A 24809-nucleotide genomic window follows, 5' to 3' on the forward strand; every position below is an offset into this window, starting at 1 on the left:
TTCTTTCTTCTCTCCAGGTTTTTGGGACACCACTCTCTCCTGGTTCTCCTCCTACCTATCTGCCCACTCCTGCTCTGTCTCGTCTGCTGCATCCTCCTCCAGATCACATCTCTAACCATAGGTGGCCCTCAAGGATCCGTCCTGGGCCCTCTTCTCTTCTCCCACTATTACTACTTCACTAGGTGATCTCATCAGCTCCGGTGGATTTAATTATTATCTCTATGCTGATGACTCTCAAATCTACCTATCCTGCCCCAACCTCTCTGCTGACCTCCATTCTCACATTTCCTACTGCCTTTCAGATATCTTGAATTAGATGTCCAGTAACAATATGTCCAAAATGGAATTCATTATTATTCCCCCCCTCAACTCTCTCCTCCCCTACCTTCCCTATAGAACAACACCATCCTCACAGTTCCTCAAGCTCACAATGTAGGAGTCATCCTGGGTTCCTCACTCTCTCACCTCCCACATCCAAGCTGTTGCCAAGACCATATGATTTCACCTTTGCAGTATCTCTCTAATATGCCCCCTTCCCTCCTCTGATAATGCCTCCACTCTAGAGCAGGCCCTCATCACTTCATGTTTGGACTATTGTGATAACCTGCTGGTGGGTTTTCCTGCCTCAAGTCTCTCCCTACTCCAATCCATCCTCCATTCAGCCACTAAAGCGATTTTTCTAAAGCACAGGTCCATTCATGTCGTCTCCTCACTCAATAAATGCCAGTCACTCCCTATTGCCTCATGGATCAAATACAAAATCCTCTGTCTGGTGTTCAGAGCTCTACTTCTACCTTTCTAGTTCTAGCCCCCTCCTACCTTTCCAGTCTTCTTGCACCTTACTCCCCAGTGGGTGCTCTTAGACCCAATGACACTAGACTCCTGGCTGTTCTATGAACAAGATACTTCATCTCTTGGCTCCGGGTATTTTCTCTGGCTGTCCCCCACTCCTGGAATGCTCTTCTTCTACTCCAACAACTTCCCTCCCTGGCTTCCTTTAAGTTCCAAATAAAATCTCACCCTCTACAGGAAGTTTTCCCCAACCTCTCTTAATTCCAGTGCCTTCCCTCTTATTGGCATGTTGTCTCCCCGCCTTTGATTGCAAACTCCTTGAGGGTGGGAACTATCTTTTGCCTCTTTTTGTATCCCCAGTGTTTAGCGTAATGCCTGGCACATAGTAGGTGCTTATTAAATGTTTCATGATAGATTGATGCTGGGTAAATAACTTTTCTGCAAAGTGCTATGGTCCCCCTAAGCAGCAAAAAATGATTCTTTCTCAGGGACTGGTTTTTCCTTGACTCCTGGCTCTTGCCTTGACTGACTATACAGCCGGTATGCTAGCTTTTTAAGGGTGATTCCAGTATGGCCAGTCTCTAGTCACACAATGGAAATTGCCCTTTTCAATTCAGTCAAGAATTTTTTTTTTTACACCTTGGTCTGGGGATGTATATGCATACCTTTGCACTTAGTTTAATACCTCATTATCTATCTCTGGCTTCCTGTAATTACATCCTGGGCTGAGGTATGGGAGTGTCAGTCAGGATAAATTCAGGGATATGTTGGAACCAGCTCAAGTTGGTTCCAGAAGATGATTGTTAAATTTTCAGTGTGACGTTTATACCTTGGAAATTGGGAACTGTGGAACATCAGGGTTTGGTGTATTGTTTTGTTGATTGTCTAGATGAGAAAGTGATGGAGAAAATATAAATAATGTAGATTAAACTTGAAAGTATGCCCTGCAAACATTTCCACACCCACCCACCTCCCCAACTCCTCATAGAACTGGTTGTTAAACATTTACCAGCACACTACTGGACCAACTCCTCCTTACTGCACTCTATGGACCAATTTCCAGGTTTTGTCCCAGACTCAGTACATAATTTATCCCAATCTCTTTTACCTATCACACTCACATATGGTGATCAGAGGCAGAAGAGGCAGAAAAAGGTAACTCTCTGAAATATTTAGTTTTTTGAAAATGTCTCCTAACGGATATTCTTCCTTATAGGAGAGTTGGAAAGAAATAAAGGCAGCCTAAGGCTCTTCTCACAAAGGGCAGCTAGATGGCACAGTGGATAAAGCACCAGGCCTGAAGTCAGAACTGAGTTCAAATCTAGCGTCAGACATTGACTAGCTATGTGACCCTGGGCAAGTCACTTAACCCTGTTTGCTTCAGTTTCCTCGTCTGTATGAGAGCTGGAGAAGGAAATGGCAAGCCACATTGGTACCATTGCCAAGAAAACCCCAAAATGGTGTCACAAAAAGTACCACATGACTGAAGAAGAAGAGCTCTGCCAGGAACATCATCTATGATAAGCTACACTGAATTCCAAGGCAACGTAAGCTGTGTTATTGTAGGACTCTGGGGCATAAGAGAAATAAATCACAGAACCACGGGATCATAGTTTCCTCATTTGTAAAATGGGGATAATAATACTTGTCCTCCATACCTCACAGAGTTATTGTGAGGAAAGTGTCTTATAAATCTTAAACCACTATGGAAATGAGATTTATCTATGTATAGATAAAAACATGCAGATGCAGACATAGCTATAGACACAGATTACATACATGTATATATCATATCATGTGTGTGTCTATGTATATGAGAGGCAAGGTGGGCATATTTCCCTGGAGGTGGCTAAAATCTCCATTGTTCCAGAATACCAGGCAGAATAGCCAGGGTTTAAGGTCCCTGTGGCTTCTTTCCATTCCGGAAAAAATGTAAAAAAGCTATTATTAGATTGAATTGAGATGGTCTGACCCTGCTCCAGAATAAGGAAAAGCCCTCCCTCCCTTCCTCCTACACTTTTTCTTGTTTACTTCATCTCCAGCTTCCTTCCTCACTGGTCTCCCTTCCCTTCCAGTGTTATGGTACACACCTTTCCTAGTTTCTTACCTACTTCCCATCCATCTTTTTTTAAGCTGTATTTCTCTTCTGAATCATCCTTGAATTTCCCATGATTATACCTTGATCCCTGGGGAATCCACAGAATTCTCTTCTTCATGAGAATGAAAGGCATAGTATAAATACGGAAGATGGATCATATCACACATAAATGCTTCCCACAATATCAGATTATTCAATAGCTTCTTTTAACCCAGGGGTAGCCAGGTGGTGCAGTAGATAGAGAGGTATACTTGGAATCAGGAAGACCTGAGTTCAAATCCAGCCTCAGATACTTACTATGTTACCCTGGGCAAGTCACTTAACCTTGGTCAAATGGTTTGCCCCAGTCTCCTCATCTGTAAAATGAGTTCTACCTCCCAAGGTTGTTGTGAGGAAAAAAAGGAGATAATAATTATGTAAGGTACTTAGTATAGTGCCTGATATATAGTAAATACTATATAAAAGTTAGCTGTTATTATTTTATTATAATAATATCATTATTATTATTATTATTATTAACCCAAAGTAGAAACTTTAGGGAACATGGTTCATTTTCTTTCAAAGAATAATACTTATTCAGTATGTTATATCCTTTTTAAAAAGTTTAATTCATTTTTCCTTCTCTCTTTATGAATTTCACTAGTGGCTTATCCTGTTAGTGGTTAGGCATATGCATAGCCTTACTCTTTTGGACTTTTTGTCTTTCAGCCTTTTTCTTTTTTTGCAAGATAATTGGGGTTAAGTGACTTGCCCAGAGTCACACAGCTAGTAAGTGTCACGTGTCTGAAGCTGGATTTGAACTCAGGTTCATTTGACTCCAGGGTTGGTTCTCTATATACTGCACCACCTAGCTTCCCCTTCCAGCCTTTTTTCCTATTTCCGACTTTCCTCTTCACCGTTTGGCCCTTGTTCCTTCCACGCTGGGGCATGCACCTGTCCTCCTGCGGGAGTCCTTACCCTCCTTGAGGTGAGGTGATGTAGGGGCCACCCAGAGCAAGGGCCACAAGGAAGTTAGTGACTCCAGCTAGGTTTCTAGCCTCCTTTCCCATGGGCCCAGAAAGAAGCCTCTTTTTGGCCAGTGTCATCTATGCTGTCTAATCTTCTCTTCCCTCTCCCCTTTCCCCCATTTGCATAGCTGCACTCTCATTCATACAGCTGGATAAGATCAATATTTCCCCCATCTTCTGGGGTCTAGAGGGTTCAGGCTGAGTCACTGCCATGGAGTTGGGGTGGGAGAGAAGGCTCAGGTAGAGGCACCACAAGCCACCCCAAAACACCAAGGGAGGCTGCTGGTGCTGGCTACCCGTCTTTTTTGTGTGTGAACTGGTTAGCAGGAGTTCCATAAGGTTTTCCTCCCTTCACCTCCCTGAGCTCCTCATCTCCAACAAAGGGATGCTCACAAGAAGCAAGTAAATGACTTCATGTTCTCCCTCCTCTCTCTTCTGGGGGAGTTGCATTCATATGGCCAGAAGGTGAGAAGCATAGCACCCTCAAATGTCAGAGTTACAAGGGACCTTAGACGCAATCTCCTCCAACTCCTTTATACTTATAAAGGAAGAAACTGGGCAATAGAGTGTATCACCAGGAATGGAAACCAGCTCCCCCAAGCCAAAACACAGAGGGCTGAGAAGTGAGATGGGTGGAATTAGAGGCAACAGGTACAGCCAGCTTTTTCTAGGAATAAGGGGAAGAAAGGAAGGAAGGAAGGGAGGGAGGGAGGGAGGGAGGAAGGAAAGAAGGAAGGAAGGAAGGAAGGAAGGAAAGAAGGAAGGAAGGAAGGAAGGAAGGAAGGAAGGAAGGAAGGAAGGAAGGAAGGAAGGGAGGGAGGGAGGGAGGGAGGGAAGAAGGGAGGAAGGGAGGAAGGGAGGAAGGGAGGAAGGGAGGAAGGGAGGAAGGGAGGAAGGGAGGAAGGGAGGAAGGTAAATATGATCTCACTTGAGCCTTAAAAACAATTCTGGGAGATAAGCACTGTTATTATCTCCATTTTACATATGAGGAAACCAAGGCAGGCAGTGAGTTAAGTGACTTGCCCAGAGTGATATAGCTAAGTTTCTGGGGCTGGATTTGAATTCAGGACTTTCTGAGTCCTGGCCCAGTGCTCTTCCATTGCACCTCCTTCTGCCTAGACAGAGCTGTTCTATGCCTTCATTTCTCCTTCATCTGTAAAATGAAGGGGTTGGCTCAGTTGATCTCTCAGGTCCCTCCTGGCACTAGAATGGACTGAATTGCATACATACATGTTTAGTCTCAGGTATCTATAATCTGATATATCAGTGGTATATAATATATACCACTGCTCAGTCCCTTTCATTCCATTTTACTGTAAGCATTTTTATCAAAGATCATTATAAAATACAAAGTCCTATTCCGCGACTCTTACATTATACAATATATGTCTCACAGTCAGCACCACGACAGCAAGAGGAAACACCTTGTAAGCAGTGGTTCACCTTGTAAGCAGTGGTTCACGTCGTAAGCTCCAGGACTCATTCACCAGAGTGAGGATGCCCAGCCTTGGCCCTAGGAAGCCGCTTTCCCAAAGAGGCACCAAGCCATGACTTCTTACTTAAGTACTTTTATTCTAAAGACCAAGTATGGCAAGTAATTAGAAACTTCTAGGGGGAAATGCTACAAAACTCCTTTCTCTTGACTTACTCAAATGCTACTTCAGGGATATCCAGCACAATAGTAGAACCTGCACTTCCAGGGTCAGGAGAATGTTGTAGTCACTCTACAAGTGCAGTGTCCCACCTGGAGTTGTCCTGGTGGGGCTTCCCTACCTCCTCCCCACCCCAGAATCATAATGTCATATTGGCTTTGTAGAATTTTTCTGCACAGTGACATTGACCAGACAACATCCCCTGTCTATAGAAACAAAACCTGCCTGGATTGGGTGGCGTCATTGGTACTGTCAATTAATAAGTATTTATTAAGCACGCACTATATGCCAATCATGGAAATAACACAGGACTTGAGAGTTAGAAGTCCTGGGATTGAGTTCTGTCTCCGCCTTGAGCAAGCAGCTTTAACTACTACTACCATCTTCATTCTTCCCATCAGCAAAAAGGAGATGCCTATATCACCTGCCTCACAAAGTTATTGTGAAGTGAAATAATGTATATAAAAAGGCTTTCTAATGGTAGGATGCCATATAGAAACCATTCCTCAAGTCGTTAATGCTCCCTGCTAATTACCCTGTATGAATATATATTTATATATATATATATATATATATATATATTTATATTTATATACACACAACATACTTACACACATACACACACACATATATACACATATATGTGTATATATGTGTGTATCTATGCTTATTTGCATATATGTCTCCCTTAATAGAATGTAAGCTCCTTGAAGGAAGGGACTATTTTATTTTTGTCTTTGTAACCCTAGCATCTAGCAAAGTGCCTAGCATATAGTAGGTTGATTACTTCTTTTGCTATCCCTATTAGAGCCTAACAAGTGTTTCACCTAGAGCAGATGTTCAATATATATCTGTTGAATGAATGAATAATAAACTCAAAGAAGAAATCTATCCATGCCTGGGTTTTGCCTGTTAATTTTACTGTATATTATTAAGTTATTTGAATCATATTGCAGGGACATGCACAGAATGACACAATTGACAATATTTCACAAGTCTTATAAGATTCAGGAAGAGCAAACAGGTGATTTCAACACCAGATGGTGTTACAACATTGATAGACAGCAATAGAGCATAGCTTGACGTGACATGGTTCAGACATAACACGGGTCAAATCCAGTGTCTGAAACAGAATAATGAGAAGCTGCAAAAATCCAATATAGCACAAACCACAGCAGGTCAGAGTCCAGCCTTTTGGCACCACTGCCATGGAGTTTTACTATGTCACAAAAGGACCTTGCAGCTAGGACAGTTCCCTCCCTCAAGCTAATAGTCTTCCCTAGCAAATGCAGGCAGGGAAAGGAGGATGTGGAAGGGAAGTTGATATGGGTAATTTCAGGCCTCAGGAGATGGCCTCACCTCCTTTTCCTTGCGTGGAGTAATATTGACCAAATCTAGGATCTACATTTCAGAAGGCAAAATAAAAGGGAAGCAGATAAAGTTAGGATTTTCCTGTGTTCCCAGTAAGTGGTTGTAGAAATAGCCCCGCTGTTCCAAATACACAGACGATTATAAATACCCAAAGAAACACTCGGTCTACTACCATGGCCACATATTTCCAGTCATCTTCCACCTGAAATCCAAACAAAGAAAAATGAGTTTTCTTTACTAAAGACAACTTGGAGAATAGGATCTGTTTTACTGCCTTTCCTGAGTGGCCTTGTATGTGTAGGGGCTCCAGAATGACAGGCTCCATTCCTGTCCATACTTAAATGCTTCTTCTGACTAATAAAAAAATAAAGAGTGATATCAGAGTCCCTGATCTCTGACACCAACATAATCTAAAGGGACAGATGACAGCTCCATAGCTAGCTTTTGATGTTGTTAGACTGGAAATCTATGTCAGCAGATTCATCACAGCCAATGCTTTTGAATTTCTCTGTGCCCTAGCCCTTGAGTGATTTGACTATACTGCCAGGCATGCACAACCTCTCATGGAACACTACTTTTAGCAATCCCACAGACATAAAAGGAATGACATCCAGGGTCACCTACCTCCTGAGAGTCTCACTGCTTCACGGTGATGAGCTCCCTTCTCTTTCCCTCCTCCAAGCACTATACTGTTCTGCACATGGTGTGATGAGGGCTAATTTCAAAATACCAACAGTGGAAGCCCTGCTTATATATATGCTGGTTGCAGGAAGCCCCAGTGTAGGAGAAATTAGTACATTTCTTGAGGTTATTGACCCCAACTACTGCCTTCTTGCTCCCATAGCTCAGCTGCACTGACTTTCTTGCTGTGCTAACAGTGATGCTTTAAGTGAGGAGTTCTATCAGCTAAGAAAGTCTTGCATTTGCTACCCAACTCCGGAGAAATAATGACAGACTTAGAGTGAAGATTGAGGCATTGGGGGTGAGGGGCAGGGGGAAACAAATGGCTGATTCAGGAATTTGTTTTGCTTGACTATATATATTTATAACAGGTTGACCTTGCTTCCTCAAAAGGGGGTGGGGGTGGAGGTGGGGGTGAAGGATGCAGACCTGAAATGAAATAAAATAAAATTGAATTTTTTAAAAAAGAAAGTCACGCATTTACCTCCTTTGTTTCATTTTGGTTCCTCATGTTTTCTGCTATAAATTGGACACTATCAATCACATCTTTGACTTCAGATGTGTACTCCAAATGTTCTGTCATCCATTTTAAAGACTGATAACTTAATTTCTCCTTGCTGGTAGATAACTCATTGGACTTGTTACAATGGCAACATTCCTGTTCTTCAAATGACTTAGGATCTTCACATTCAGGAAATTTGATCTTGGCAGGCTTCTTGACAAACCCTTCAGAGTTTTTATCGGAACGTTTCTCCCTTTGCTTTTCCAGAGGCCTCCTCATCATTAGGATTTTGGGTAACATCTGGAGGAAAACTGTTTTGACCCACTTGGGCATAGTGTGTGTTGTGGGAGTACGATAGTGAATATTTAACACAAACACTGTCACAACAATGGACAGTGTCACAAAAATCATTGTGAACAACAGGTATTCACCTACCAGAGGAATTACAAGGGAGGTAGAAGGGATAGTTTCTGTGATTACAAGCAAAAACACAGTCAGAGAGAGCAGAACTGAAATGCAAAGTGTCACCTTTTCTCCACAGTCAGATGGCAGGTAAAAGACTAAAACTGTCAGAAATGAAATGAAGAGACAAGGGATTATCAAGTTAATTGTGTAAAACATTGGTAGTCTCCTAATGTAAAAGGAATAGGTTATATCTGTGTAGATCTCTTCACAACAATTGTATTTTATGTCATGCTTATAGCCGGAAGCATCAACTATCTCCCATTCACTATTTTCCCAAAAGTCATTCATGTCCACTTTTGAGCCAACGATTAAAAGGTCAATTTTCGCTTTGTCATATGTCCAGGAGCCAAACTTCAAGGAACAATTCTGATGATCAAAAGGGAAAAAGGTGATGTCCATAGGACAAGAGCTCTTGAAAATAGCTGGTGGGGTCCAGCTTATCATGCCATCATATTTAAGAAGGGCTTTTGTCTTGCCTTCAACTTGAAAATCCCCAACAGCACTGAAAATGAAACCAGGCAACATTAACAATGAGGCCTTTGGCTATGTGGGACTAGGTTGAAGCTAACGTACAGAGCAACCTTTTCAATGGGAAAGAGAACCATGTCTTACTTGTTATAGAGAACAATATCAGGCTTCCAAATTTTATCGGCAGGGACCCGAAGCAATTCAATTCCATCATATTCTGCTGGATTCCAACGCAACTTGTAATCATTCCAAATCTAAAAGAGAAAACAGTCATTTTCATATCAGGTGTTCAAGAACTTTCTGCTAGTGTTAAATGTACTTTTACTTCCTCCATGTTCTGGAAATATTAATACAAATAGGATTTATTAGGGTCTGGATGCTAATAGGTTCAAGTGAGCTCTTGGAAGGAAAGTTCATCACTATTACAACGCCGTGATCTGAATTACCTGGGGATATGATGAACAGGAATCCCCTCAACATCCTTGACAGATGATCGTTCAACCTTTGGGCAACTAGGTGGCAAAATGGATAGAATGCCAAGCCCAGAGTCAGGAAGATTCATCTCCATGAGTTCAAATCCATCCTCAAACACTTAGTAGATGTGTGACACTGGGCAAGTCACTTAAACTCTGTCTGCCTTAGTTTACTCATCTTTAAAATTATATATATTAACCTTTCCAAGAAATATAGGTAGAGCCTGCATTTGGCAGTAACCTGTATTTAGGCCAATGAAAAAGGTCAACCACATATGCTTGTTGGTATCTTGGACCATTCAGGAAGGATTATAAAGACAAAAAAAGTTCCTGCCCTCAAAGCATTTACATTCTCTTGAGGAGTAGGAGAGTAATAACAGATACATAGATAAATAAACATAAAACATGTGTTGTTGTTCAGTCATTTCAGTCACTTCTGGCTCTTCCTGACCCCATTTGGGGTTTTCTTGGCAGAGATACTAGAGTGGTTTGTCATTTCCTTCTCCAGCTCATTTTACAGATGAGGAAACTGAGGCAAACAAGGTTAAGTGACTCTCCCAGGGTCACATATCTAGTAAGTGTCTGAGGTCAAATTTGAATTCAAGTCTTCTTGACTCCAGACCGCAATCCTCTACCCTCTGCACCACCTAGCAGCTCAAATATAAAACATACACAAAGTGATTTGGAGAAGGGAGAGAGGCTGGGAAGAGTACTAACAACTGAAGGTATCAAGACAGGCCTCATGTAGGATGGGGCCCTAGAACTAGAGCTCACAGAGACCTTTAATACTCCAGTTCTGCAAGCATGGGGCTGATTCATATTAAACCGGGTATCACCATATGTGACATTCAGGATTTTTTTAAGGTAAAGTTTTGGGGGGCAGAGTATTTTGTTGGTGTAGAAAGAAAGGAACAGAGAGTGTCAGTGGGTTTCAGATAGCAGACATTACTAATCCAGAGAGAAACAGATGGATGAGCAACCCAGATACCCACATGGCGCAGCCACAGATTGGTTTCCATGATCTGATTAACTTCATCCTAGGAGAAAAATAATAATAACCTCCATGGTATCAGAAATGCCATCAACACAGATGCATGTTAGCATAAGAATTAGGACCCATACACAGTCAACCCTAGATTATCCATAGTAAATGGAGGGAAGAGTAATGAATTAAAAAAATAATACAAAAACCATTCATATTGGGCTTTGGTATACAGAGAAAAGGCGTATATATGGTCAGACCTTCTTAGACTCTTTCCCATTAGCCTCCCTCTAAGTGTGGCCCTAGCCCCACTGGCTTTGAAAGAAATATGATGGTACACTGGGCTCAAATCCTAGCTCTTCTGGGGTGCTTTCTTTGACCAGACCAGCCTGGCCCAGCCCACAGGGCTCTCTCCCTTCTATGAATTTCTCTAATATTTATTGTCTCTATATTGCACAGTAACTGGCACAGAGTAAGCATTTAACAAATGCTTCACCTACCTATCTTACCTACTTATTAGAGCTATAGAGAGCATGTTGGACTAGGATGAAAATGGGTTCTAATTCCAGTTCTGCCATTTGGTAATCATGTGATCTCAGGGCAACACATTTAATTGAAAGCTGTCGTCAACCTTTCTGTATCTCAGTTTCATCATCTGTCAAATGATGATAATAATATCTGCCCTGCCTACCTCACAAAGTTGTTGTGAGGATCAAATGAAATAATGTGACCAAAGCACTTTAGAAAATGTAAAGTACTATTTTAAAATTTGTTATTATTATTATTTGTCATATGCTGCCTTATATTAGTAATTGTTCTTCATGTTCTGTGTCTCAATTCCAAGTAGATAGTAAGTTTCTTGAAGATAGGGACCTTGTCACATGTTACTTAGTAAGCCCTATAGCACCTAGTACAATGGGTTACACACAGTTGACATATAAGTGTTTGTTGAGTATTTGATTCAAGCAGTCAAGGTAGAAAAGGTTCTTCTTTCCATTGGCGGATTGGACTCAGAGTAGAAAAAGTAAGCATCCTCCCCTACCCTAACAAAAAAATGGAACAAGTTGCTCGTGAAGGGGCCTAGATTTCTGTAATTATCTAGAAAAAGCAACTAACTTTAGTAGCAAAAGCTGAAAATTTCATACTCAAAATACTACTACTACAACTACTACTGCTACTACTACTACTACTACTAATACTAATAATAATAATAAACTGGGGGGCAGCTAGGTGGTACAGTGGATAGAGTGCTAGACCTGGAGTCAGGCAGACTCATCTTCCTAAGTCCAAATCTGGTCTCAGACACTTACTAGCTGTGTGATCCTTATAGAACTTGTATCTAAACAATTATTACCTTGTTCAAAGTATCACTTTGGAGAACCTGCATACTTATTGTAGTAATTCTCTTACTGCTCAAAACAGGCTTGGAACATCTTTTTTTAACTTCTTCTCAGATCTTACAGGATTTTTAATTTTAATTTTTTCCATTAGAGCATTTGATTTGTATATATATTTTACACCCTTGAAAAAAAGGAGTATCCTAGGATTTTTCTACCTGTGTGTTTTTGGCTTGCTTCTTTATGGTCCATGATGCCAGCTGAGGTTACAAGCACAATGAACCCAAACTGATAAGATGCTAGTAGATGATCCTGCCACTTTTGCAGATCTTTCCATCAATTTCTATCAATTCTGGGGCTGATTACACCACACTTCTTTAATCTGCCCATGGGTTCACAGAAATTTTTCCTGCTCTGTGATGATCAATGATCTCAAATTTGACACTGTAATCATGCTTCATCATCACAGTTAAGAACCAGACAATTACTTTAGAATATGGCTTAATGAGAACCTGTCATTTCCTCGCTACTCTGAGAAGCTGATGCTTTTTTTAAAGCCTCTGTCAGGACATTCATGTGCACCATATTGGTAATGCTGCAAGATAGTGGAAAGAGCCTTGCAGATTTGTTTTTTGGTTTGTTTGTTTTTTTAACTATACCTACATTTGACAGACTCATCCTTTAAGGGTATACCTGTTCTTGGGGCAGCCAGATGGTGCAGTGGATTGAGCACTGGCCTTAGAATCAGGAGGACCTAAGTTCAAATCTAGCCTCAGATGTTTGATGTGTCCTAGCTGTGTGACCCTGGGCAAGTCACTTAACCCCACTGCCTAACTAAAAAAATAGAAAACATTGCATTGTTCTTTTTAAATAGCCAACACCCATTCATAGTTAGGTCTGGTGAATAAAGTGGGTGATCACATGGCATAACACCATTTTAGATAAAAAATTAGGTTTGGCTATACCTAAAAAAATGAGACTGAGCCTATATTCTTGGATGGCATATAAAATGGTTCTGAAGCCAATACCAAAAGAAGAAGTAATACCAGACATATTTTGAAGCATGGCAACATAGGATAATATATATATATATATATATATATATATATATATATATATATATATATATATATATATTTTTAGAATCAGAAGGGACTTCAGAAGTCATCTAGTCCACAAGGAACAAACGCATGGCCCCCAACATTCCTATGTGTTGTGAGCTGGATTACAATGTAATTGAGAAATAATTAACAAAATAAACAAAAAAAATAGAACACAGATGATGTTAATATGTGGTTTTCTAAGTCAACATGACTTAGGGATCCTTATGGACAATTTAGTGGCACTGTTTGTTTTTGAGTATGACAACACTGGTCAAGTTCATCTCCCTTATCCGTAGGGACCTGAGGTCTTGAGAGGTACAAACAGCGACCCACACTATGTTACAAGTGGCAGAAGTGTGATTCAAACCCAGGTTTGCTATTGTTGTTCAGTCATGTCCTGCTCTTCATGACCCCATTTGAGGTTTTCTTGGCAAAGATACTGGAGTGGTTTGCCATTGCCTTCTCCAGCTCATTTTACAGATGAGGAAACGGAGGCAAATAGAGTGAAGTGACTTGCCCACAGTCACACAGCTAGTATTTGAGGCTAGATTTAAACCCAGGTTCCCCGATTCCAAATCCAGTACTCTACTGCACAATGCTGTCTTATAGAACAGTTGTACAGAGTCCCAAGGTGATGACTTTAAAGGACAGCAATTCATAGGTACATCTAATAGAAAATGAGTCTCATTACATTACGCTTTGGTCTAGTGCAGTGAGCACTGGTCTTGGATTTGAATCCCAATTCCACCATTTATAAGCTGTGTGATTGTAAGTTACTCCATCTCTCTGAAGCTCCATTTCTTCATCTATAAAATGAGAATAATATTATCTGCAGTTCCTACCTCAAGGAAGATTGTGAGGAAGGTGCTATAGTAAAGCTTTAAAGCACTGAAGAAAGAGGAGTGAGGGTTGATAGTCACACCTCTTAAATAAATTGTGATAACATCTGGACAGTACTTTAAGCTCTTTAGTGATAAGGGGCTGGAATAGATCTAAGCTCTAAACAAATGTTTCTTTTATTCAATGTCACTTACCACATTGGCCAGCTGGGTAATTGCCACTTCAAAATACACTGTGACAGGATCAGACACATTTTCTACAGGTCTGATGAACTGGTTGTAATGAGAAAACAGCTTATGAAACAGGCGTTCTTCAGACTCACAAGAGGTGCAACCTGCATTGGCCCAAAGAAAGAGAAATGTGGTATTTCACAGTCTTTCAAAGCAAAATGGCCCCACGAGTAAACAGAAGACCTCAAAGAGTCTTAGGAAATGGTGGCTAACTTAAGTGAGTTATTACATAAAGCTTTTATAGTTAAAAGACTGATCAATGTAAAATTTTCCAAAGTGGCTTCTGAAACAACCTGTTTTTGCCTGGAGACTTCAGAGTTTGGGAGGGCACACGTGCAATATCAGGATCTTTATGATCCCGTCTTGAGAGTGGCCGCCATCTTGGTGCTGATTGATGAGAGTTTAAGTACGTTGATGAGTTTGTTTTTTCAGTGTCTGCTTGTCAGAATCTGTTAGTTCAAAGGAAGCTGCATACAGATTTCTCTCAAAATATGTCTTCTTACAGTATTTTTTTAAGTGATGGACATTTTTTTCATAGTTAAAGTTTCTTGGCCACATCTTCTGCCCCTGTATATCTACTAAGCTAGGGCTAAAGTTTTACTATAGCAATTTTTTCAATTCAATGGAAAATAGCTTACAGAACCTTAGTGTTAGAAGGGACCTTAGGCTCTGTTAGAGATCATCTAATTCATTTTCCCACTCAATGCAGAAATCCCCTCTTTGATATTTCTGAAATGTTCAGTTTAATGCTCAAGAATTCACAGCATAATTTCCTTTTGCAAAATGCTACCAGGTTGGGGCAGCTAGGTGGTGCAGTGGATAGAGCACTAGCCTTGAAGTCAGGAGGACCTGAGCTCAAATCCAGCCTCAAACCAAACACTTGACACTCACTAGCTGTGTGACCTTGGGCAAGTCACTTAACCCCAATTGCCTTAAAAAATAAGCCAAAAAAAAATGCCCACAGGTTAGATCAATACAATGACAAACCACAATTCCATCAGACCAAAAATGAACTGCACTACCCACCTTTAGTCAGACTTTAAAGGGAACATTTGATAGTCAGGTAACTGCCAAAGTATGATGTCATGTTAGGAAAATGTCAATGAACCATTATTTAGGCTATAGGAAAAAATACTGTAGTGAAAAAATACACTGGACCTCAAAGTCAATAGATATGGGTTAAGTTTCAGCTCTGACATTTATTAAAAGTGTTATCTAGGGAAAATCACTTAATCCTTCTGAGTTTCATTTTCTTCATCTATAAAATAGAAATAATGATACCCATGCTACCTACCTTGTAGAACTCTTGTGAGGATCAAACATTTTTATCAATGCAATAAATATGCCTACTTTCCTCCTTGGGCAAGGGACTTGTGGAGTTTGCTGATGAGCTGAGGAGGTCAGAGGTTGGGATCACAGTTGCTGTAGCCCTTAGTGGGATAACTGAGAAGTTAGGGTCCAATAAGTATTATTTGTGAGTAACTGAGTTATCTCTTCTTGCACCACTGGGTGATGGAAGGTTTGCCTTCAGCCTCAAAAGGGTTTCTGTCTTAGGCTGGGTCTACAGTCTAATTTACCTGTAAGTGATGTTTTCACTTTTGCCTAATTTGATTAAACCCTTCATATATTTGTGACCTTGAGAAGGGTGACTCAGTGAAGTATATAGTCAGGGGCATAATAACTGGGAAGGACCAATGGGATGAGGATCATAAGAGCTGTGATATTCGATTAGATGATCCAGACACAACCCCTAGCTAATGATGTCACTCCATTTCTCAATAAGCTTCTTTGTTTTTGTTGTTGTTGAATAATTTCAGTCATGTCTGACTCTCTGTGATCCCCATTTGGGGTTTTCTTGGCAAAGATACTAGAATGGTTTGCTATTTCCTTCTCCAGCTCATTTTACAGATGAGGAAACTGAGGCAAACAGGGTTAAGTGACTTGCCCAGGGTCACACAGCTTAGGAAATGTCTGAGTCCAGATTTGAACTCAGGTCCTCCTGATTCCAGGGACAGCACTCTATCCATTGTGCCACCTAGCTGCCCTCAATAAGCTTCAATGACTCCTCATTATCTCATTATTAGTAGTAGTAATATTGTTTTATATAAAATACAAACCCCTTTATTTGGCATTTAAAGCCCATTACAATTTAGCTTTAACCTGTCTTTCCAGGCCAATTACATATTATGCTCATGGATGTTCTATTTTAGCCAAAAAGATATACTTGATGTTGCATCTACAAGACATTCCATCTCCCATCTCCTTCCTTTGCAAAAACTGTTCCCCATGTCTTTGATGCTCTGCCTTTTTGTATAGGCCTTTTAGGAATCCCTTCAAGACTCATCTTCAATCTCACCTCCTAAAAAAGGCCTTTCCTGATTTCCTCAGTTATTAGTACCTTCCGCTGTTATACTGCATATATCTTATAAAGATTTTGTATTTACTTATGGGTGTATGTATTTATTTTTTCAGTAGAATGTAAGCTTCTTGAAGGCAGGGACTTATTTTTTTGGTCTTGTTTTGTTTGTCTTTGCAACCTTATCACCCAGTACCATGTTTAGCACATACTAGAGATGCTTAATAAATGTTTTATAATTGAATTGAACCTGAAAACACCGATGCCAACCACAAAAGGGAAAAGCCAAGGAACTGAGTGCCAGCCAGATGCTCTGAGAGCCTGAGAAGCACACAGGGACTCTGGTAGATTATTCCAGCACACCCTCTACTGCTAGCTGGTGTCTGAAACATCAATGACTTGAATAAAGGATTAAGATACCTTATTTTTCCACTTTGCGGATGACACAAAGCTGAGTAGTAAACTCATTGGATGATGAGTTAGCATCCATAAAAAAACAGGCTAGAAACCTAAACCAAACCAAATGAGATGAAATTTGCTAGAGATAAGTAAATCTTATCTGACACTTGGATTCAGAAATTATATGGGAGAGGTGTCCAATCAGCAATCAATCTGAAAATGATCTGGGCATTTCAGTGAACCTAATATGAATCAATAGTATGATATGGCAGTCAAGGTAGGTAATGAGATTTTACACTGGAGTAAGAGAGGCATGGTGTCCAAAACTAGAGGAGTGATGGGATAATCCATTCACTTGGCCAGACTGCTTCTGGACCACCGTGTTTAGAGCAGGGCACCATATTTTAGGGAGGACATGAGCAAGCTAGAAAATGTCCAGAGTGGAGAAACCAAGATAGTGAAGGTCCTCAGAATCATGTCACAAAAGGATCAATAAAGAACTGGGATGTTTAATAAATTTTTTAAAAAGTCAGTTTAGAGGGAGTCTCATGGAAGAGGGATTTGGTTGCTTCTGCTTTGCCTAGAGGACAAAACTTGAAAAACAATGAGTTAAAGCCACAAATGGACAAATTCACTTAATGTAAGGAAAAACTTCCTCATGATTAGAGATCTTTACAAGTGTAATTGGCAATCTCAGGAAGTACTGAGTTCTCTCTCAGTGGAGCATTTCAGGAAAAGGCTGGATGACCATATATGATGTAGAAGATAGCTGGATTTGGAATCAGAGGACCTGGGTTCAAATTCTGCTTCTACTACTTTCTATCACTGTGATCTTGGTAAGTCACTTAATCTCTCTGGGCCTCCCTCAGTTTCCACATCTATAAAATGAATGGATGACCACTGAGATCCCTTCCAGCCCTAAACCTATAATCCCATGATCCTATGTTGCAGAAGGGAATGTGAGTTCATGGATAGGTTGAGCCACTTGACCTTTGAGGGCTCTTCCAACTTTGATCTTCTGTGATGATGTGATTGTGATTCGTTGAAACTTGATAATTTATATAAATGACAACATATTAATGTTGGATGTTACATATTTATTAAGCTTCCTAGCATTCAAGGCCCTCTATAATCTGTGTTCATTTTACCTTTCCAATCTGCTATCCCTCTACTTCTGTACACAAACTTGCCACTCTAGCCAAAATGGTTTACTCACTTCCCTCAAACATAGCATCATACAGATTTCAAATTGAAAGAGATTTCATCTATTTCAAATACTTCATTTTATTATTTTTTCCTTTTTTTTTTTTGGCAGGGCAATGGGGTTAAGTGACTTGCCCAGGGTCACACAGCTGGTAAGTGCCAAGTGTCTGAGGCCAGATCTGAACCCAGGTCCCCTTGACTCCAAGGCTGGTGCTTAATCCACTGCACCACTTAGCTGCCCCCCAAAGACCTCATTCTAGAGATGAGGAAACTGAAGATCAGGAAGGTTCAATAACTTGCCCAAAGTCTTGTACTTTCTATCGTCTATGCCACTGTTCATTTTTAGAATGCCCTTACCCTCTCTGAATCTGAATCCTAACCAGTTCTCAGGGCTATGTTCAAGTCCTTCATCTTCTGAGAAATGTTCCTTGACCACTCTAGGCCAAAGCAATCTCTGTCTTCTCTCAACAAAAGTAGCACTCACTGTCTATACTACTCATTTGGCATTAATAATACACAGTCAAAAATTATATATCTTGGGGGCAGCTAGGTGGTGTAGTGGATAGACACCGGCCCTGGATTCAGGAGGACCTGAGTTCAAATCCGGCCTCAGAGACATAACATTTACCAGCTATGTGACCCTGGGCAAGTCACTTAACCCCATTGCCTAGCAAACAAACAAACAAACAAACAAACAAACAAAAAATTATATATCTTTATGTTATTAGGGCAGCTAAGTGGTACAGTGGATAGAGCGCTGGCCCTGGAGTCAGGAGGACCTGAGTTCAAATGTGGCCTCACACACTTATAGCTATGTGACCTTGTGCAAGCCATTTAACCCTGTTTACCTCAGCTCCTCCTCTCTAAAATGAGCTGGAGGGGGCAGGTAGGTGGCACAGTGGATAGAGAACTGGCCCTGAAGTCAGGAGAACCTGAGTTCAAATCTGGCCTCAGACCAAACACTTGACACTTACTAGCTATGTGACCCTGGGCAAGTCACTTAACCCCAATTGCCTAAAAATTAAAAAAAAAAATTTAATTTAAAATGAGCTGGAGAAGGAAATGGCAAACTACTCTAGTATCTTTGCCAAGAAAACTCCAAATGGGCTCAGATTCTTAAAATCTAGCCAATACAAGAGTCACAAATATTCAGATTCATTAAGACTCTGGCCAACATGGTGAATCTTTAATAAACTTTGTCTTTGGCTGAAAAAAACAACAACTCCAAATGGGGTCATAAAGAGTCAGACACAACTGAAACAACTCAATTAACAACAACGGAATTATATTATTAGTTATCTTTTTATGTACATTTGTCTTGGTTCTATAACTAGATTATAAGATCATTGAAGACAAGATTAGTGTCTCCTTAATTATAATAATAGCTAACATTTATGTGGGGCTTACTATGGGCTAGACACTGAGTTAAGCACTTTAAAATTAGTACCTCATCTGATCTTCACAATGACCCTAGAGGTAGGCATTCCTATGATCTCCATTTTACAGACAAAGTAACTCAACTCATGTTCTGCTCACTTCTCCAATGATTAATTGTGGGATGGAGGGCATGGAGGTAAAACTGGGCTGTCAAAGGCTGTACTTGTGGGACAAAAACTTCCTAAGGTTCTAAGGTTCTAAGCCACAAAGGCTTTGAGTTTGGACCCAATGATTTTCATATCAGGATGAGCCTACTTTAACCATGTTTGGAGAAGCTCCTCATCACCTTGGCTCTATCACAAGGTGATAAGTATTTTGTCCAGGGTAGCTATGAAGACCAACTACTACTAGCTCATAGAGAAGTCACCATCTTTATTTGGTGGAAAGAAGACCCACAGCAACTAGATCATGGAACCCAGAAGAACTGAAACATGCTGGGCACACAGCAAGGAAAAAATAAAGATTTGTGGAGTGACTGATCAGCCGACATATAACATGCACATGATATAGTATACAACACAATAAAGTCTTATAATGATCACCCCACAATTTAGATTTTAAAATTCCAACACCCAGTTTAGTGCCTCACTTGGAGTAGACGCTCATTAAATGTTTGCTGATGATTATGATTTTAATGAAAGACGTAGGGTCTAAAAGGCTGAAGAGGTGAACTAGGGATTTTCTGCTTTGAAATGGGTAACCCTTATTTTCTTTCTTTTTTTTAAATTAAATTAACCAAAGGCTTATCTATTTTATTGATTTTTTCATAAAACCAGCTCTTAGTTTTATTTATTAGTTCAACACAGTTTTCTTAATTTCAATTTTATTAATTTTTCCTTTGGTTTTCAATATTTCTAATTTGCTGTTTAGTTGAGGATTTTTAATTTGTTCTTTTTCTAGTTTTTTTAGTTGTATGCCCAATTCATTAATCTCCTCTTTTTCTATTTTATTTATGTAAGCATTTAGAGATATAAAACTTCCCCTAAGAACTGCTTTTGCTGCATCCCATAGGTTTTGGTATGTTGTCTCATTATTGTCATTCTCTTGAATGAAATTATTGATTGTTTCTATGATTTGTTGTTTGACCCAATCATTTTTTAGGATTAGATTATTTAGTTTCCAATTATTTTTTAGTCTATCTTTCCATGGCCCTTTATTACATATAATTTTTATTGCATCATGATCTGAAAAGGATGCATTTAATATTTCTGCCTTTCTGCATTGGATTGTGAGGTTTTTATGCCCTAGTACATGGTCAATTTTTGTGTATGTGCCATGTACTGCAGAAAAAAGTATATTCCTTTCTATCCCCATTCAGTTTTCTCCAGAGGTCTATCATACCTAACTTTTCTAATGTTCTATTCACCTCCTTAACTTCTTTCTTGTTTATTTTGTGGTTAGACTTATCTAGTGCCGAGAGGGGGAGGTTCAGGTCCCCCACTAGTATAGTTTTGCTGTCTATTTCTTCCTGTAACTCCCTGAACTTCTCCTGTAAGAATTTGGGTGCTATACCATTTGGTGCATATATATTTAGTAATGATATTACTTCATTGTCTATGGTGCCTTTTAGCAGGATGTAGTTTCCTTCCTTATCTCTTTTGATTAGATCTATTTTTGCTTTTGCTTTGTCTGAGATCAGGATTGCTACCCCTGCTTTTTTTACTTCAGCTGACGCATAATATATTCTGCTCCAGCCTTTTACCTTTACCCTGTATGTGTCACTCTTTTTCAAATGTGTTTCCTGTAAACAACATATTGTAGGATTATGGTTTTTAATCCATTCTGCAATCCGTTTCCGTTTTATGGGAGAGTTCATCCCATTCACATTCACAGTTATGATTACTATCTGTGTCTTTTTCTCCATCCTTTTTCCCCCTATTTATGCTTTTCTTTCTCCTTTTTCCTTTCTCCCCTTCACTAGTGTTTTGCTTTTGACCACCGCCTCCTTCAGTCCCTTCCCCTTTTATTATCCCTTTCCCTTTTCTTCCCCTTTATTCTTACTGCTGCTTCCCTCCCTTCTTTCCCCCCCCCTTTTCTTTCCCCCTTCCCTTTTCTGAAATGGGTAACCCTTGTAAAGCATTCAAATGGACTAAAACCCCAGTGGGCATTTGGGGCCAGGTACAAAGTTTAGCTCAGAATTTCACCTTGGTTTCCCATGTTTCTTACTGGAATCTTCCCATCACCCATACCTCCCACTCCATCATCCACTTCTCTTACCCAGTCTGGCTATTTGTGGCCCAAATTTTGGTGTTGAGGGGAGGAATTAAGAGAGAAGGGAAGAAGAGGGGGGAAGGAGGGTAAGAGATCGGACTCTGGTTTTCTAGTTGAGACACTATATATAGCTCACAAAAGTTCTAATGGCAAAGATTTCTATTATTCATGGAAAAGCCCTGCCCTTGCTTGTCTTCAGGCTGACTTGCTTCTAAAATAAACAAGGAGCTCAGCGAGGCAGCCCAATATTGTCATAAAGCAAAAAGAATGTCACAGTGATTTCACCCAAACCTTAAAATGTCATTTCTTATTACAGTCAACTTTGAAATCCAATTAATTTAGAGTTTTGCAAGGTTGATAAAAGATAGGAAATAAAGAGGGATTTATCACTTTAAAAAAAACCTGCGGGGGGCGGAGCCAAGATGGCAGAGTGAAAAAAACCTTCCGTTTTCTAAAAAGGTTTTTAAAAAACTTACATCAGTACTAATTTTGTGCAATACTTTCAGTAACTCATTTCTAAAGGCACTTTTTCAAAATATATTATGTTTCTCAGTTATTTTCTTCACGATGGGGGTGCGGTGTGTGATATAGATCTACGATTTCATTGATATGAGAAATTCCCAGTGAGGAAATTCTCTCCACCAATGAAGATCTGGTACCTGCTCTAAAACTTACTGAGTTCTGGTACTGAGAGGTACAGGTACTGAGTAGGTTAAGTATTGGTACTGAGTAAGTTAAGTACCTCCTTTCCTCTCCTCTCTTCTCTCCTTTTCCTCCCTTCTCCTCCATTCCCCTCCTGTCCCATCCTCTCCTCTCTCCCTCCTCTGTCCTCCCCTCCTCCCCTCCTCTATTCTCTCCTCCTTTTCTCTTCCCACCCTTCCCCTGCCCTCCTTTCCCCTCTTCTCCTCTCTCCCTTCCTCCCCTCCTCTTCCCTCTTCTCCCTTCCTGTGCCCTCCCCTCCTCCCCATCTCTTTCCTTCCCTCCTCTCCTCTCCACTCCCCGTTCTCATGTCCTCTCCCCTCCTCTTTCCCTCCTTTGTCCTGCTCTCCCCTCCTTTTCTCTTCCCACCTTTCCCCTCCCTTCTTCTTCCCTCCTTTCCTCCCCTCCTCTCCGTTCCTGTCCCCTCCCCTCCTCCCCTCTCCCCTCCCCTGTTCTCATGTCCTCTCCCCTCCTCTCCCTTCTTCTCACCCCCTCTCCGCTTTTTCTCCTCTATAAAGAAGTTAAAGGGTTACATAGCCACTCTATGTCAGAGGCATTATACCCAGGGCTTCCTGACTGAGGCTGGCTAATGGATGGAGATCCATTACTCCACATGAAAGATTATATACAAAAATAATCAGTCAAATAGTCCTCTTAGCTCTTCTCTTGGCTTGAGATAATTTTTAGTAATTTCCTTTAAGATGTCCCTATGGAATGCAATTTTTATACATAAATTGTTGCTTTTTGAATTTACCAATGTGATATTAAACACACACATATATTTGTGTGTGTGTGTGTGTGTGTGTGTGTGTGTGTGTGTGTGTGTATAAATTAAGCAACTCAAAAAAGGACCTTTTCTTTAAGCTGGTAAAATTTGTTGATAAAATAAGCAATATTCTGGCCTCAGACACATAACATTTACTAGCTGTGTGACCCTGGCCAAGTCACTTAACCCCATTGCCTAGCCAAAAAAATAAAATAAGCAATAACCACAATCTAGCTGATAAATTGCCGGCTGTGAAGTGTCAGGAGCTTCCAAACAGAGAAAAGCTCTATAAATACAGTTTCTCACCAATGTAATCACAAGTAATAATGAGGATGAAGTTTCCAAATTGGAATTTAGAAGAAAAGGGAAATTAGTCATTCCTTAGAGCAAACATCTTTTTCTCTATAACATGCTCAAGGAAACCTCCGCTGGTGTGAAATAGATAGTCCCCAGCAAATCCAGCAGAGTACAAAATTATAGGTGAGCTCATTGCATCCTATTTATTTTCTTTCCTAATTTTTAACCTTTTAGAAGAATGTTTCACCTTTTAGGGGAGATATCAGCATAATGAAGGGCCTCGGACATAGACAAGCATCCACAAAACTGACTGAGCGACAACTGGATAATGGTTTTTAACAAGAACTCAAATCAAACCAGCAGCAAATACATCCCATGAGAGACAAGAATAGGAAACATCATTCCTAGCCTGTGGTTTTTAAGTCCTGGAATTAACCATCCTCTCGGTGCTATATTCCCAGGAGATGAAGCTTTTAAAGTCAGAAATAAAACTAAAAAAGTGATAGGCATACATTATGCACTACAATTTCCCCCAATTCTGTCCCCTACATTGACATTTGACTAATTAATAGAAACTTATACATATTAGGTAATAGATCCAGCAATGGTAATTCTTTTGCTTAAACTGTAACATACTAAATTCTTAAATGCTTCACTCATCTACGTTTAAATAAAACAAGTTAGAGACAGGAGAGATTAAATGCATTTGGTTGAAACCTGGGTCATGAAACAAAGCAGGTTAATCAGAACCTACCTTTAAAGAAAGATATGAATACGTACAACCAGAGATACAGACCAGAGTGCAGGCACATCTGCCACGTAGCCATCAGCATTATCAAAACACCCTCTGAATTATCTTTCTAGGTAAAAATTATATGACCAAGGAATGTCAGGCAGCTTCTTGTACCAAATCATTCAACAGCCCCACTCCATGCAGGCCTCTAAATCCCCACTGCCTTCCGTGAAATAATAACATTTACAAAACACACACAGTTGTCTCTGATTTCAGAGAGTGAAGCTCTCAATGAGGGCGGCATCAAAAAAGTGAATCAAACTGATGTCAGATGACTCATGTTTCCAGTCACCCTGGCTCTCCTTCTAGTGCCTGGATGGAGAAGAAAGGCATTAAGAGTTACAGAACAAAGCAGGCAAGGTTAGAGCAGGAAGCCAGCTACTAGCTCTGCTTGATATAACTTTGTATGGCCAAACTTCCATTTTCTGAATCACCTGGGGAGTTGATCGATCAATAAATATTTACTGGCTACATATTGTGTGTACAAGTGTGAAATAGGAAGTCCTGATCGTTTTTTAGTTAATGCTTTCACAAGCCTCCCTGAGGAAGGTTTAACTAAGGTTTAACAGGAACACTTCTGGTTTTAAACCTGCATTTTTGAAAGCCTTTCTCAAATGCTTTGGCAAATATAAATTCACAGTTCCATT

The 24809-nt window shown here is 40.2% G+C and overlaps 1 protein-coding gene across 1 annotated transcript; it reads right to left on the reverse strand.

The window, feature by feature from the left end:
• Positions 1 to 6237: 6237 nt before the first annotated feature.
• On the reverse strand, positions 6238 to 24392 carry CHRNA6 (cholinergic receptor nicotinic alpha 6 subunit). Its single transcript, XM_020969594.2, has 6 exons — positions 24124 to 24392; positions 13966 to 14105; positions 10502 to 10546; positions 9181 to 9290; positions 8086 to 9070; positions 6238 to 7122 (listed from the first exon to the last, which is right to left on the reverse strand). Exons 1-6 carry the CDS (start codon positions 24200 to 24202, stop codon positions 6991 to 6993), a joined length of 1491 nt encoding a protein of 496 aa, XP_020825253.1. The 5' UTR covers positions 24203 to 24392; the 3' UTR covers positions 6238 to 6990.
• Positions 24393 to 24809: the final 417 nt, after the last annotated feature.

Source organism: Phascolarctos cinereus, unplaced genomic scaffold (assembly GCF_003287225.1).
Source record: "Phascolarctos cinereus isolate Bilbo 61053 unplaced genomic scaffold, phaCin_HiC Scaffold_2;HRSCAF=192, whole genome shotgun sequence".
Classification (NCBI taxonomy): domain Eukaryota; kingdom Metazoa; phylum Chordata; class Mammalia; order Diprotodontia; family Phascolarctidae; genus Phascolarctos; species Phascolarctos cinereus.